Source organism: Rhea americana, unplaced genomic scaffold (genome assembly GCF_003343005.1).
Source record: "Rhea americana isolate MKP2758 unplaced genomic scaffold, rheAme1 scaffold_91, whole genome shotgun sequence".
NCBI classification, from domain to species: domain Eukaryota; kingdom Metazoa; phylum Chordata; class Aves; order Rheiformes; family Rheidae; genus Rhea; species Rhea americana.
In genome coordinates this window covers 2,195,711-2,211,671 of record NW_028187100.1, presented here as the reverse complement: position 1 = coordinate 2,211,671, position 15,961 = coordinate 2,195,711, and the positions used below count along the sequence as shown (strand labels likewise).

The window sequence follows — 15,961 nt, the reverse complement described above, 5'->3', positions numbered from 1 at the left end:
ACAAACGTCATTCTCAAAGTGAGCTGAAATGAAAACCTAATGGCAAGACTCTTTTTTGACTTCACTAGATTTATAGTCTTCTATCTGTAAGATCATACCTCACTTCCATGTTCTTCATATACTAAGATGTGCAAAGTTAAATATTTTAAAACTGTATGTATGGTTGAAAACTACATTTAATAATTGGAAGCATAACTATCATAGTTCCACAAGGCACAATGAATGTTAGGACGCAAGTAACAGAGAAGTTCCTGGAGCAGGAGTTTTCAGGGCCTCGTTTTCATTGCGTCAGTGAAAGCAGCAATAGAGCAAAGGTGTTTGGGTACCAAGCTAGCGGCTCAAAATGAGGATAAAGTTTGGCAGCTTTAGCTGTGTGTCTAGGAAGAAGATGAAATTGCCCAAAATGAGCAAAATTCTCTCAAGAACAAATCTGAAAAGGCCTAAGTTCAGAGTGGGTAGGCTATGGCTCCATTTAAAAAAAGGTTGAAATCAAATTGAGAATACAGGAACTCTTCAGGTTAATTTTATTTCAATGTGAAAATATTAAAAGCGCAAGGCCACACAGTTTTAGGATATGTAGACACATTAATTGTACTGATGGCATAGAGAATGACTAATAAGAAAGGAACAGCATGCAGTCATGCTAGAAAAATATCAGTCTGTCCATTTAACTCCTAAATATATACTTTGCAATAATGTTGGTATTTAAATTCCTTGAATGGATAGAAATGCATTCATTAAATCAGTGATGGCAACAAGGCTCATATTAGCAAGCAAAATTTTATGGATTATTTGCACAGTACAGTAGTTTTCCTTTAGAGCAGAAAATAATGTTCAGATAGCAGAATTATCAGAGGATCACAAATGACTGGGATTGTGCCAGGTGAAATGTGTATATGTGAATATTTCTATGGATACCTATAGAAAGCTTATAGAGATCAACCACCTCTGAAAGCTTTTGGACTTCACAAACTTGGTAGCTAAATTAAAAATTTAATCAGCATTACACAAATTTAACTAGAAGCAGATAGGAAAGTTACATCAGAGTTTGATGTACACCATCTGTTCATTTTTCAAGTAGAGTAGATAAATCTTAAGCTGAGCTGAAATCAGTCATTTGAAGCATGACAGATTTTTCTAGAAATGTATGTGAACAGAGATAGGAGGATCTGTACTACTAACCTTCTCAGTAATACATTTCAAAAATAGTGTGAGAATTTACACAGGCAATTCCACTTCAAAAAGAGCTGCCATCTTTGCAACAGGCAACTTAAAGCCTTTCAGTCACACTGCTTTTTTCGAAAGAATTTCTGCAACAATAAGGCTTTCTAATATTCAGATTGTCTTCATATACATGCAAGATTGAAATGTACTTATTTGCAGAAAAAAATATCTAGTAAAAATGTATGCTTTGTTTACTAGATCTCTGATTCCCAGAGCAAACACAAACAGCAATTAAAATGATGCAGATTGCAATAAGTTGATTTTTTTTTTTCACTGACTGGCAAATTCAGAACAAAATTCAAACATCATGCTATGTGGTTTTTTGTGTATGTATTTTAATCTCTGACACATTTAAATAAGTCCTTGCTTAGAAATACATCTTTATTACAGACTTAGTTCATACTCTGACCTGATGTTGTCTTCCATTCTCCCTCTCTTCTGTAGCCACACTTCCCCTAGCTTTCACTCCAAACAAGCTTGACTTTAATTTTGCTTTTAAAATGGGCAAAAGATCTGTGGAGGGATATAGACTAGGAACATGGACTAGTAAGAAAACCATTTTGTAGTGAGGAGTAAGTTAAACCTCTCAAGGTCCCATAGCCCTCTAGCRCATTCTCACAGCTTGCAACATGCTCAAGAAAGAGCAAGTTCTCTCTCTGAGTGCCGGGGAAGAATAATGTCAGAAGCAAGGAAATAGTCATTAGCTATGAAACATAAGAAACCAGTTTTGATTCTGATAACATGAGCTAGCTGCACATACAAGTCAGGTATAGCTTGGCAGGGCTGATGTTCTTTTGGTGTAGTCTAACCTGGATATAATTCACCTAAACTAAGTGACATTTTTTACTAACCTATTCACAAAGCTATACTGGCAATAAGTATTTTTCCCTTAGAGTGTCCCAAACTTCAAACCCTGTTCCGTGCTAGAGATTTAAAAATTACCACTATGTAAATGGTAGTTGTGATGTTACTTTTTAAAGGAAAAGTAAGTTAACATATATTTAGCCATAAAAGCCATTAGACTTGCATTTTGAAGAAAAAAAAAAAAAAAAAAAAAAAAGTTGATGGCTCTGCAGATAATGCATGAAAAACAAAATCTATACTGCATACCAAGGATTTGAAGGTAACGAAGAAGATGAGGAAACTCTGATTCATGGAAGTACCTAATATAACCAAAGTGCAGATATTCCAAGTAAGAAGGAGCAGGTCAAAATGACTAAAAAGTGACAACTGCCAAATTGATCAATTTAGATTGATTATATAATCTTTACAGATACAGAAGAAGTAGTACATACTTTAATTCACAGAAATCAACTGCTGTGACATCTTACTCTCGTAAGAGATCTGTAGTTTCAAATAACTGTCCCATCTTCTGGATAGGGAGAACACTAGATAAGATGGAGGAAAATAAAACCCAGAAATTGAAACACAGGCATGTTTCAGGACATAACCTGTAAAGGAGAAAAGTGGAAAGAAAATTTCCTTACTAGAGAGTTTATTGGACAGCTTTTTCATTATATAAAGCATAGTTGTATCTTCCTTGGAAGCATCAAAAACTGACCGTTATCACAGAAGGATTAGGTGGATACTCTACTGCTAGATAGTGTTGATAAAAATACTATGGATAAACATCACTACAAAAGTGCARTGTGAAGATTGTCACCTCAGTTGTATTTATTAGGCCCAATAATATGACTTAAAAGCCAGCTCCTTGATCTTGAAGAAACTTACAGTAGAACATTAGGCAGGTGTTATCTTGACCCATCAATCCATCAATTTGTAAGACTATACAAATTGAGGTCAATTTACTGCATGTTTGTTGACACCAGGCCTATGAGGTCTATACTCACCTTTTTCCTAGTAATGATGACTGGTGGGACTATGTGTAATGTTTAAGATAAGCATGTAATGCATCCTTGTAAATTGGCAGTAAGCACTTGAAAAACACTTGAAGCCTTTAGGTGATTAACCACATATATCTAAATGCCATTTGATTTGTCCTAGAACATCCAAGTGTGGACAGGACCTGTAAGAGACCTGCACCTCTTAGACTGAAAGCCGGAGGCCAGGCAGAACAGGTTGGGGAATTCCAGCTGGCACTGAAGTCCTATATTTAAGCAACTAAATCAAGCTGCTGTTCTTGCTAAAAGTCAAATACATATCTGTAATAGCCCTACATGGTTTAGGAATTTCTCCCATGCCCGATTTGGCATCCCTTATTTTTTTTAGGTCAGCTTCTCAAAGAAAAAAAAAGATACATAGATAAAACTAAAATTTCCAAAATTTGGGACCTTAATCTTGGAATACTTAATAATATTACYGTGTTAATTAGGAGTGATGTAGGGAATTACTTGTTCAAATAAATACGTATTTGTGTAATTATCTCCTTTTTGTGAATTTTATACCACAAATTGAACATGGACATTTGTTGCAAGAGATGCAGAGAGTCCTAATTCTGAAAACTTAAGTTTAAAGAAATAAGATTTCATTACCAGTTATAGAATCCTGAGATGAGAACACTGATTCCCCCGTCCCACCCAGCCCTGGCACAGCAAGAACAGTTATGTAATTAGTTTTCTGAAAATCTATGTTCCTTTGGAAACAGCACTTTTATAGCACTTCAGTTTCTGACTCAATTCACCTACAAAGGGATTTTCTCTTCTGTTAAAGCAATGATGACAGGTATATGTATGAAAAAAAAAAAAAAAGATATCACTCCTTACCCAAGATTTTTTTCTCTTCTGTATGTATGTGCTTTCCTGATACTAGAAGATGGTTCGTGTCTAATTTTAGGAACCRAACTGAAGAATGGGAAAGGAGCATAGCTGCCATAGGATCTATAATCCACAGAAATAGAGGCAGGTAGTAATAGGCACTTCTAGAGGGTGATTCAGATTGTTTTGTAGTGGTTGGCACACAACAGTCAGCCTCGAGTCTGCATTTGGAGGATATATATGGAGAGCATTTAATTTTTTTCAGGAAAATTGATAGTGAAGTGAATGTGACATACTCCTGGGAAAAAATGTTTTGAAAGATGCAATAACATGAGAATTTAATAAAGAAGAAAAGCAGGATTGCTCAAGAATATCTGTGTTTCTGTTAGTTCTAGATACTTGCAGATCCAGAGTTGTTCAGGTCTGTTACACTGTTTTGTACTTTTTATTTCTAGCAGAGTGAGTCTTATCAAAAGATAAGGCCTTTACAATGGAGTTGGTATTTTTGAAACAATAGCAGTGACTATAAATCATGTACTGGCAAACTTTTATAGCAGTTTTTATTTAGGCTTTTAGCTATAATCAATCAATCTCAGGAACATCTAACACAAACATTGTTTGGTCTACTCTAGTATGTATACATTTAAAACAGCAGTGTGAAACTGTTTCCCTAGATATGTTCGTGTTCCTTGGTGTGGAGGGTATTTCTTCTCTTACTAAAAAAAAAAAAAAAATCAGAAACACAGTAACAGTAGAAGTCAAAATATTGCAAAATGCTAAGATATTTTAAGTGCTGAATATTAAGATGTTGAAATCCTGAAGTATCTTATTAATATTTTTCAGAAATCAAAGGGCAGTTTTAACTTAAGCTTAATCAAAGAAAAATTACAGTTCTCAACATACAGATAATACAAGTGACTCACTAAGCCAGTATCATTCTTTGTTTTACAGCATTGTCTGCACATTTTCGGGTCTGCGAGCCATATACAGACTACAAAGGTCGCTACCACTTTGGTTTTCACTGCCCACGTCTTTCTGACAATAAATCTTACATCTTTTGCTGTCACCATAACAACACAGTATTTAAATATTGCTGCAATGAGACAGAATTTCAGACTGTTATGCAGATGAACCTAACAGGGAACGCAGATGGATATATGCATAAGTAAGTAAAAGAGTTTTAAAGTATTCTTCACTGAACTGTTCTTGATCATAGTCTGAGGTGAGGTGTTCTTAATGATGGAAACCGTTAGAATGATTGTACATATATAAAAATATTGCTAAAAGATTTTTGCTGTCACAGAAGTTTTCTAAAGGACAGGATATTTTACCTTTGCTTCTATTGCTTTGACACCCTCTCCAGACATTGCTAGAAGAGCACAGATGTAAAAGTTATAATAAAAATTTTCTCCTTACCCCAAACTAACCCAAACTATGTTGAAGTGTGTATCAGTCAAAGTAAGTCCAGAAACTGTCAGTAGGGAAGAGAGGGAGAGAGTTGATATTGTCCATACCAGTCTAAATGTTTTGTATGGCCACTGCTCTTTTGAATCTGTGCATGTTTTGCATATAAATCTCTTGTAATCACTGAACTTGGGTAATAGGACATCCTTGCTTGTATACTCATGTTACATGGTGTCCTTGCCTGCTACCTGAGATACTTTGCTACGTGCGTATAGCTTCCATGCAATTCTGGGGCCCGTGCTCAAAGACGAGTATCAGTAACTTTTTTTCCAAAGAGCTAATAAGTAGCAAATAGATCTTCATTACTGTTTTTGTATTTATGATGACAAATTCTTCATTTGTGTTTTGTGTCCTTTCTACTGTTTGATGTTCTGGCCACACTAATCCACTGTGATTTCTGTGGTGGAAGGGCAACTTTCATCTGGTGTAAACCCCCAGGGGTCATTTCAGATCTATCTGTTTTCCTCTGCCATTTTATTCTGGTATTCAGGCACTCCAGGACAGAAAAGGGCAGATTGAAGAAGACTGGAATTCCAGTCTATTCATTTCTGGCTAGTACAGGTATTTTAGTGCTTTCTTGTGCCATGAAAAACTCAGCTGGAGTTTTGTCATTCTTTTCTATGGAAGCAGATGCAAGGCAGCTAGGAGACTATAGCGTTGGAATACTAACATCAGCTATTTTAAGTCCCAGTGTAGAGCTGCATCCAGCAGCAGCCAGCTCATGGTCAGCTGTTGTCTTCCTTAACAATCTTCTCTCTTACAGCTCTGCCTAGAAAAGCTTGAGCCATGTGTAGTGTGTAGATACAGAAGTTGCATGCTATAACTTCTTTTACAATTTTAGAAGTGACAATCACCCAGTTATATTGATATGAAGAAACTTTTATACTATGTAGTGTAAAAAATGGTAAAAATAGACTCTGCCCATATAAGATACCTTTAAATCAAGATGTTTCTATACTATCTTGTTACAGCATACTCAGCTATACACTTGAGGTCAGTTTTCCTGCCTTGGCCTTGTGGTGCCTTTGGGAACATCATGGGAACTTAACCCTATGGAACACTGGAGAGATGCTTCAGGTCCAGCAAGCCCATTAAAGACTGTCCATATTTTCCCACCCTTTGTGCACCCTGGACATTCCAGAAATTGTTAGCACCCTCATCTGGGGCAACTCAGCTCTGCCAAAGTATATTCCTTGAGGTAACCTGGTAGTCTATACCACAGCTGCCTCATATGCTTCTATGCAAAAATTTGCTCTATATACATTCTGTAGTAAAAATGTGATGTGCTTTCCCTTTGTTCACTGGGATGACCATACTGTCACAACAGCAATTAGGCACCTGGCTGAAGGGAGGTCCACACAGTACTCTCAATACAGAAGGGTTATGCACATAGTCATAAATGGAGGCAGAAACTGCTTCACACTCAGAATCAGAAAAAAAGAGAGCCCCAAGAATGGATTTGTGTGGTAGTAGCCCCCACACACTTCTTCCGTTCTTTGGTTTCTACGCAAGAGGTTTGCTTTATTTCTTCTGTTCTTGATCCCTGTGTCAGAGTCCAGTACTCTGTGACCACATTCTCTTAGATATTCCACACACATGGAGAGTGCAATATTTAATACAAAAGTTTACTTTGAATGTATTTGATGTTACACATTTTTTTTTGATTTAGCAGAGTGATCCAGCAATATATGTAAGTCACAATAGAAGTGTACACTTACACAGTTCAGTCACAATACCAATGTGATTGCCATTACTGATGTCTATAATATGCTCACCATCATGACGCTGGTCATCCACAGTCACCAGGAAGGAATACGTAGGTTGAAGGCAGCTCAAGTTCATTGCTGTCATTGAAGTTCCTTTGTTAGTTGTTCAGATTTTATACTCTGTCTTGGGTTAGGCCACCTATATGCTTCTCCCATGCTGGTCTGGCTAATTCAGGGAGACATTTTAATAAAGGCAGGAAGAAACATTTACACCTTGTCCAATTAATGGCTATGGCTGCTTATCTAAAACTTTGCACAAAGAACTGACTTTATCTCAACACAACAGCAAGAACTAAGGAGCCGCACCCTGCACTGTTCCTGAACTTCCTGGGGCACATCACCTTCTAATTCTTCCAGCATTGTAGGGATTATTGGTCCATCACACCCAGTGAACCGTGCACCAATGCTACAAAGCAAACAAGTCCACCTAACTAGCCAAGCTGTCTAAAGGCACCTTTATCACGGAGTTTGAGATGTTAACTGGCCTATCATAGTACTGCCAAGTAGAAAGCCAGTGCCTCAGGCTTTTCTAATATCTCAGTAGCTACTCACTGTGGCCATGACCAGAGGCTACTAAGGTAGGCCACGGCACTCCATCTTTCACCAACACTCTGAAATGGCCAGGGCAGTCACCCATTTCTCAAAACAGACATGCACAAGAAAACAGATGTGGTCTTTGACTGGGATGCACAACCTTCCTCTGCCTCCAGCCTCCTCTGTGTGCATGCTCACTCACGTGTGTATGTGCACGTGTGCATGCATGCACACACACACACAGAAATAAATATACCTTGCCATTTGATACTCTGGCATAGATGTCAGAGCCAAGAGACCTTTATGTAGCGTGTGGCATGAACAGGTCTGGTGCAGCTTGGAGGATGCAAACCAACTACTTCAGCACATGGTGATTCCGTAGGTTACAATAGCAGGACATCATAGGGAGTACATGGTGTCTTTGACAATAAAAATAGCTTATATGTCAATCTCATTACAAAAGACAAAAGTCAGCCTGTCTTTGAGTGATGCAGTTATAGTAGCACAACTAATATGTGGAGAAAAGGCCRTTGGATATAGGAAGAAATCCAACACTATTTTTTGAAAGACTCTCAGATTTTAGCTTTTTATAGCTTTGCAGGCTGTTGTCTGGGGCTCAGTTCATGGCCTGGCTATTCTCATTATGGTACAAACTTCTTATGTGTTAGGTGTATGTTGGATTTTGCAAATGCAGTCCCATCTCCGCAAAAGGTCAAACTGCTTTAATCAGAGACTGTTTTTTTTGTGTCTTTTGATATGAGGTTTTAAATGACATCTCACTACTTAGTATTGACAGAGGAAGGTGTAAATTTTACTCTTGGCTGTTGTATGTGAGCAGTTTCAGTGGGAAAGGAGGTAATTTTATATTCTCTGGACTATGCTATCGTCTTTTAGTGAACATATTTAGGCCCTAGTTGTAAGAATTGTTTTAGTTTTAGCATTTTTTCCCCTTCCTTTAAAGAAGTATCCCATTCAGTTTTAGTGGGGAAAGATCTCTATATTCTGTGTGTAAGATTCACCTCTTAGTTGAAAACTGCTCTTCCATCCAGAATCTTTTTTTTGTGAGCATTAGCTACATGCTGATAGGTAGGTAAAAAAGTAGGTTCCAAAGGTAGGTGAAAACATGCTAAATACAAGAAAATACATTTAGAGCTTRGAGAGGTGCAAGAGTGGAACCAGTATTCCCTTCTTGTAACTTTCTGAAACATCAGCTTTTGATAAATCAAACTGAGTCAGGAAAACAAAGAGAAACTAATTCCCAGCATAAAACTCTGGCAGTGTAGTGAGAGAAAGGGAGAGAACTCTCCTCACCCTGAGCTCACAGAGATCAGTAAGAGATTTCCCAGGAAGTTCAGCATACTTTGGAGAAGCAGGAAGAAGTGAAGCCTAGATGCCTACATGAAGACTGTGGTAATAAGCATCTTATTTAACGCACACTGACTTTATTTAGTACATATTATTATTTAACTTTATTTGGATTCTAGTATGTCCAAGGTTCATTTTATAGTAACACTCTCCAGTGTTTCCTTTATGAAACAAAGTCAGCTATTTAGATCTAATTTCATACACCACTGAAAAAAGATTCTGGTGAAATATTTTGCATTTGTACATGTGGAGAATGATTTAGAATATGGGAATAGCAATGAACTGAAGGAAAGATTATAGTTTTAATGGAAGAGTGATTCAATGTTGTTATTTGGTTTATTTCCCCCTCTAGCCATTCTTATGATCATCAAAACACATTTCTTGTTTTGTTGTACAGCTGAGGGAAAAAATTAATGAAGTGACTTGTAACTTCTCTGTCATGGTATAGCTGAAAAACATCACATTTATCTTCTGCAGTTGTATAGTATACAAATAGCCAGGTTTATTTACATTTTTTTTCTATTACCATAATTAAAGATTCCTATGTTTTGGTAAGTGCAAATACTGGTATATATATATAGTTATAGATATGTTTGTGATCAAGCAGATAAATCTGTTTACATTATTTGTGAATGTAAACAGTTCTTTTAGTAATAAATATAAAAATACTAGTATAACAGCGAAGAAAAAAATCTGCTATCCAAAGTCAATTTTGGATTCACTTGGATTCATATTTATCTGAAACTTAGTCTAATAAGTTCTTTAATTGTTTTTTTAAAATAGTATTCACTTGAATCTACTATTTACATTCTCTCCAGTTTTCTATTATGTATGCTTTGATGGGTTTCAGCAATAGTGCTATGTTTTGGTTCCTTAACCTGATATTGGGACAGCATTATGGCACCCTGTGAGGCATCCATTTTTTTTTTCCTTCTCTCTTATTCTAGATTTTCAGGGTTGAATGGCTTTTACACACCACATTACAACTTTTTGGTGAAAGCAATGTGAGGACAGAATAGTACTATCATCTTCTCCGTGTACATTATGTCCCCTGCAGAACTGGCATTTACTTGAATATCTCTTAGAAAGCCTCCTCTACAAGAAAGGAATAGAAATCTCTTAGGTATACAAAGATGATTTCTCCAGGAAAAACATTAGGTTAGAGAGAAGACTTTAGATTAAAAAAAAAAAAAATCTGCCTACATATAAATTCTGCAGCTGTAGAATTCTGTTCACCAGTGTTTTGATTTACTGTTTTTTAAAGCCCAGATTCCCAAGTGAATTACTTTCTGTCCATGTACAAGACAAAAATATACAAATCCTTCTGAAAAATAGCCTAGACCAAGCCTGCTTGTCATCTATCTCAAAAAGTTAATGAAATAGAAGGAATTACATGGGTAAAACTAATAATAAAACGAACTGTCTATTTTAATTTTTGTGTAGGATTGACAAAGAAATCTAAGTAGGATTCTGTAAATGAAATAGGATGAGATGAGTAAGAAAAATATTTCCTGTTCTCAAAGGGCCCAATTCAAGGCTATCTGAAGTCAGAACAAATCTTTACATTTACACAAGTGCACTTTGTAGCAAGTCTATAGCATATCTACATCATATTGCTACAAAAGCTAAAGTATCCTAAAATAATGGTGTTTTCTAGCAGATGATAAGCTAATTAACTTTTCTAAGAGGTCCATGAATTATCCTGATTTACACGGAGGCTAAAAGAAAATTGCCACATTATGTTTACCCCAGATTTAGCTTTTGTATTTGTGTGCCATCAGAAGCAGAGGACTTTGAAAGTCATTTCTAACACTGCTAAAAGTTACACTGAACCTAAACAGAATTCTCCAAAATGACAGATTAGGAGGGTGGAAGAGTTAGGAAGAGAGAACAAGTTTTCCAGTTGGGGATGAGGAGAGAAGATGCAACCACATCAAAATACCTTTTCATATTTAATTCTCTCCATGAAGGACTAAACCCCCCAAATTTCAATTTCAATAGATTTGGAGTCTATTCACACTTTATTTTTAATTGAAATGAAACTTCTGTGCAAAAGTATGGGAGGATCAGGCAGTAAGATGAAACTCTTACAATTAAATCATTCAGTTAAATGAAATAAGAACAAGTCCTAGGTTTTTGGATTTCCAGTTCTTTGCCAGATCTCTAGCCTTAATGTCATTCAGTGGTCATTTTCCTCTTAAGGTATTTTCTTAATTTATAGGGAAGTTTTAATTTTTTATATTATTAGTAACCATCAGCAAAATTAGTATTTTGCACCATGTTAATAGTTTCAGTAATAAAATAGATCAAAGTATGGAATTTTTCTCTGTGTACAAAACATACCATTTATTAATTTTGCTTGAGATTTTTCACAAGGCCCTTTTGATATCGGTGTTGTCCCACTGTTAATTAAAATAAAGCAGTCTTTCATTTTTGTACTTGTAAAAAACAGATAATATTTAAAAGGAGCAGATGGAGAACTCGCATATGGCACAATTAATAAGTTGTTGCTTTAAATTGGAACACTCAAAATAGCTCTAACTTTCCCTTTGCAGAATTTTTATGGGTAATGCCCATAATACAAGCAAACGCCTTAAATACAAGCAAATTCTTCAGAGGTAACTGTAAGAAATGTTCCTGCGTCTCAAATTCTTGCCAAACAAAAATAATATGATTTCTGATATTTCCATTCTTACTATGGATCAAATACAGCTCACCTATTGTTAAAGTGGATCCTATTGGCATTAGTGATGAAGATGAACAGGATTTGTCACAGTAGATTTCTTCCCGAGTTCTCTGGTCCTCACTTCCCTTTTATTTATAATAGCAGCAGATAGAAGAGTTTTTTTCCAAATAAGAATAAATCTCCTGAAAATCCAGAGTAACACTACAGAGAGGCCTGGTGTAACCTGGTTATGTTATCTGAGTGCTAGGGCTACAAATGTGTTACCAACATCTACCCACTGTTGTGGGAAGTTAGGCACACGTATAAGTCTTTATCTGAGCCAAGACCCTTTAGGTAAGGGTTTTCAAAAGTATTATACTTTATCTATCTACTTACAGTCCTCCTGGAAATTTACTGAAAGTTCTTGAAAAATCTAGGCTTGCATAATCCTAAAGTTACACAGAAAGGTACATTAGCGTGTCAGATTTTCCTGTCATTACTCCCGGTCATTTGCCATGGAACTTTCATTTAATTTGATGGAGTTGTGTCTGTGTGGAAGAAAGGAGAGTCACAGGAGAGGAGAATCAGTGTCATGAGGTGTTGACAAGCAGCAACACAGAAATTAAAATTCTGATTTCTTATCTGATTTCTTGTTTCAAATCCTTAATTTTTTTTAACTGTAAGTGAAAGAGTTGTACAAAACTTCAAACTGAAGTAAAGGGTCAAGGTAAAGTCTTGAAAAGTTTTAGGTCTGAAAAGGTTTGAGACATATTTTAAAATTTCCAAAATATCCTTCTGGCTTGCATCTATAGGATGTGCTCTGAGCTTTTCTTCTTCAAAGCCCTTCAGTGATGATCGATGTTCTGATAAAATACAATTCCTCAAAGCTTCTCTGAATGTCTGTTAAAAAGAGCATGACTGACTCTGTGTTCAGTTATATTTGTTTAAGTTCAGGTTTACACAGATGGGAGATGCCCACCTATTAACTGGTATCATCCTTCTCCAAGACGATCATCTTCCTAATTATATTTTTGTTACCATCTCTTCTTCTTGTTTTTCTTTTTATAGTCTCTGCTACATGTATTTGCATATAAGCTCTTAGGTCTAGATTAGCCTTCCTCTCTGTATACCCAGTTTCATTCTTGCACTTTTCTTTCCTTCTCTGTTCTGGCTTCCTCTTTCCCACTCACACAGTTTCCAGTTCAAAATACGTTTACACCACACCTAACAGTTATTTCTATTTTAATATTATTGTATCTCCAGCAGAGCTGTAGCACTTCTTTCTTTTTTGGTCTCCAAATTCTTGATTTCTTACTCCTTTTCTCACCTTTCTCTCCCTCTCTTTCCCCTCCCCTCACTTCGGTCTTTTAATATCTTTAGTCACCCGTCTTAGCTTTAAAGCTTTGTGAGCCACCGCAACAGACAATAGCTGAAAATCTTAATGGTCTTTCCCCTAACGTATATTATAGGTATACCAGCATGTACATATAAGCATAGTACACATTTTCCTTCCTGTTGAATTCATTTAAAAATACAATCTTGTCAATGTTCTTCCTTCCTGAGTTTATTACCAGCAAATTAAGGGATCTTCAGCAATTGCTCATGAAAGCCTACACTTCTGATAACATGTATTCTGTATCCAGCAATGATTAATTATTAAATTTAGAGCAGCGTTCAAAAGAGCAGAGAAAAAGGTTTAACACCTTTCAAGAAAAGTTTTCAGCAATGAGTGCTTTCATTGGTATAGACACACCCCCCCAGGGCTCAGTTATTACAGTGTATTTTCTTATTGCTACTCATGTTAATCCGTACTCACGTAAATGTATTGCCACTTTCAATAGGATGACTCTCTGAGTGAGAACTTGCAGAATAAAAGCCCATCAAGTGTGTGCGTATCAGGCCTCACTTAAACTAAACTAACTAAGCACTGAAACTAATCATATACCAAATTTATGCACTAGTGTGTATATAAAAAAAGATTTGGAGGAGAAGCGGGCCTTTGTTTCTAAAAATGTCCTATGTCATGCATACAGCAGTGCATAGATGGATTAAAATAACAGATAATTTTCAGTAAAACATTCTTTCAAACAAAATGTTTTGTGTGTGTGTGTGTGTGCGTGCACTCGCTTATGTAAAAATTACATGAACCAAATTACCTTGCCAAACTAATGCAATGACTATTGTGGATGTATTAGATGAATTTTTTGCTTCCCCTTTTTCTTCTTTCATAGCAACTACAGTGCACTGTTAGGAGTATGGATCTATGGCTTTTTTGTGGTGATCTTGCTGGTACTGGACCTTTTATATTACTCTTCAATGAACTATGATATTTGCAAATTTTACCTGGCACGGTGGGGAATCCAGGGAAAGTGGATGACACAAGGACAGAGCCGATGGATTAACCCTGCTCAGGATCCAAGCCAAGTACAGACACAGCCTCAGCCAGAGATGCTGCCTCAGCCTCAAACTCAGTCTCAGCCACAGCCTCAAACATCACAGACAGTACATACTTTAAAAGGAGATGCTTTAAGCCCATCCCTGATGTCATTTCAGAGTACATCTGCCTGGTAAGTAAGTTAAGCCATATTGTGATATATTTTTTGATCTATTATTTTTCACTGTGAACAGTCACTTGTATTTGGAAACAAGACTGCAAATTCAGTTGTGCAGAATGGCACCATCTGAGTAGCTGGCCCATGATTCTTTATATCATTAATTGTCATACAGAATTAGGATTGATTCCTTTTTCTGAAATACTTTAAGTCATATTTTATTATTGGTGTCTCAGAGAAATAGGTGCTGCCATTTTTCAGTGGTAAGTAGTTTTGCTACACTGTAGTACAAATAAATGCAAAATGTCTTTGTTTCTATACTGGCCATTTTAAAGTTAATTTTAATCTGGTATTGAGGACTAATTGCCAAATGTATCCATGTTCAAAGACTATATAAATAATAGGACTGAAATAGTTTCAGTGTCATAAATCCTCACTATTTGTAGTGTCAGACACAGAAACAACATGAAAATGAGGTTAATTTTTTCTGTGTGTGTGTGTAGGCAAGGAGCATGATTTAATCTCATTTGACAGGATGACACAAGTAGGCTACTGTAAGTTTATGTGCCACACACAACAACAACAACAGAAAAAAAACACACCTGACAGATTCAGGAGCAGACAGAGCATACTGCACGAATGGGAGAAACTAAAAGTGGATAACCAGGGGATAAAGTGGCATTGGCAGATGTTGGACTGTTTTTACCAAAGACAAAGGAAAACAAAGGAAAGAGCTGAATATAAGAATACTGTGAGTAAGGTGTCAAGAAAAGAAGGTGCTTTCTTCTATGAACAGTTTTATAGAGAGTGTAAAGATGGAAGGGAAGCATATAGTCACCAGTGTATTTTAGAACCATTCCAAATGGCTGAGTGCTAAGTTTTGGCAAAATAAAGTGATTGAAGAATGAGTAGGGTGAAAAATATGACAGCAGTTCCTGATGCTTTATAGCACGTAAAGCCACTAATCTAATCTAAAGATCTGAAACCTTTGGGTAGCATTGTGTTGCAAATAGGATGATGATATAGTAGTCCTTTATAACTTGCTTTTAATTTTAAATATAAATCTATAGCGGAGAAGATTTTTCATAATAGAAAAGGCAGTGACWGTATGACCAGGGACTAGGATCAGGGAAAGATTTGGTCATTTGCCATTGTACTACTGGCACTGTTATTCAGTGCTCCTTTGAACATGATAGCAGGCCTTGTTCAAACAAGTGAAGAGTACTGGTAATGCTACTTAAGACAGATGCTTGCTTGTGTTTAGTTATAAGCATGGATAGTCTCATGATAGCTTGTACCTTATGTCAGTTTACTTGTTTACTTGAAATCCTATAACTTTGCATATCCAAAATGGATCCAGCCCTGAATCTGCTAAGCAGCTTCCATCTTCTAAAGTGTTTCAGTAGAATTCCAGCACTGGTGATAGTTGAGCTTTTAGGTTCTTTAAATCCCAGTTTTAGAGCCAAATCTACATCTTAGCCCTATTTTTTGACTTTTGCACCTCCTTTGGTTTCCAGCAGTTTTATCTGATTGATGAGATAGTGCAATAATCAGAATAAAGATCAATAGTTTCTATCCCCATCTAAAATAAATGTTCTGCTTCCTTTAAAAATAGCCTTCAGTACACTAGAGCAACAGGATGGATCTAATTATAAAGCAAAGTTTGATTATTTGCAA

The 15,961-nt window shown here is 36.3% G+C and overlaps 1 protein-coding gene across 1 annotated transcript in view; it reads left to right on the top strand.

Moving 5' to 3' along the window:
* The window catches only part of SHISAL1 (shisa like 1), a 91,054-nt gene that overhangs the window by 70,867 nt on the left and 4,226 nt on the right, over positions 1-15,961 (top strand). The window contains exons 3-4 of the mRNA XM_085324432.1: positions 4,890-5,103; positions 13,964-14,299. Of these exons, the coding sequence (XP_085180558.1) occupies positions 4,890-5,103; positions 13,964-14,299 (550 nt within the window). The remainder of the gene's footprint in view (positions 1-4,889; positions 5,104-13,963; positions 14,300-15,961) is intronic.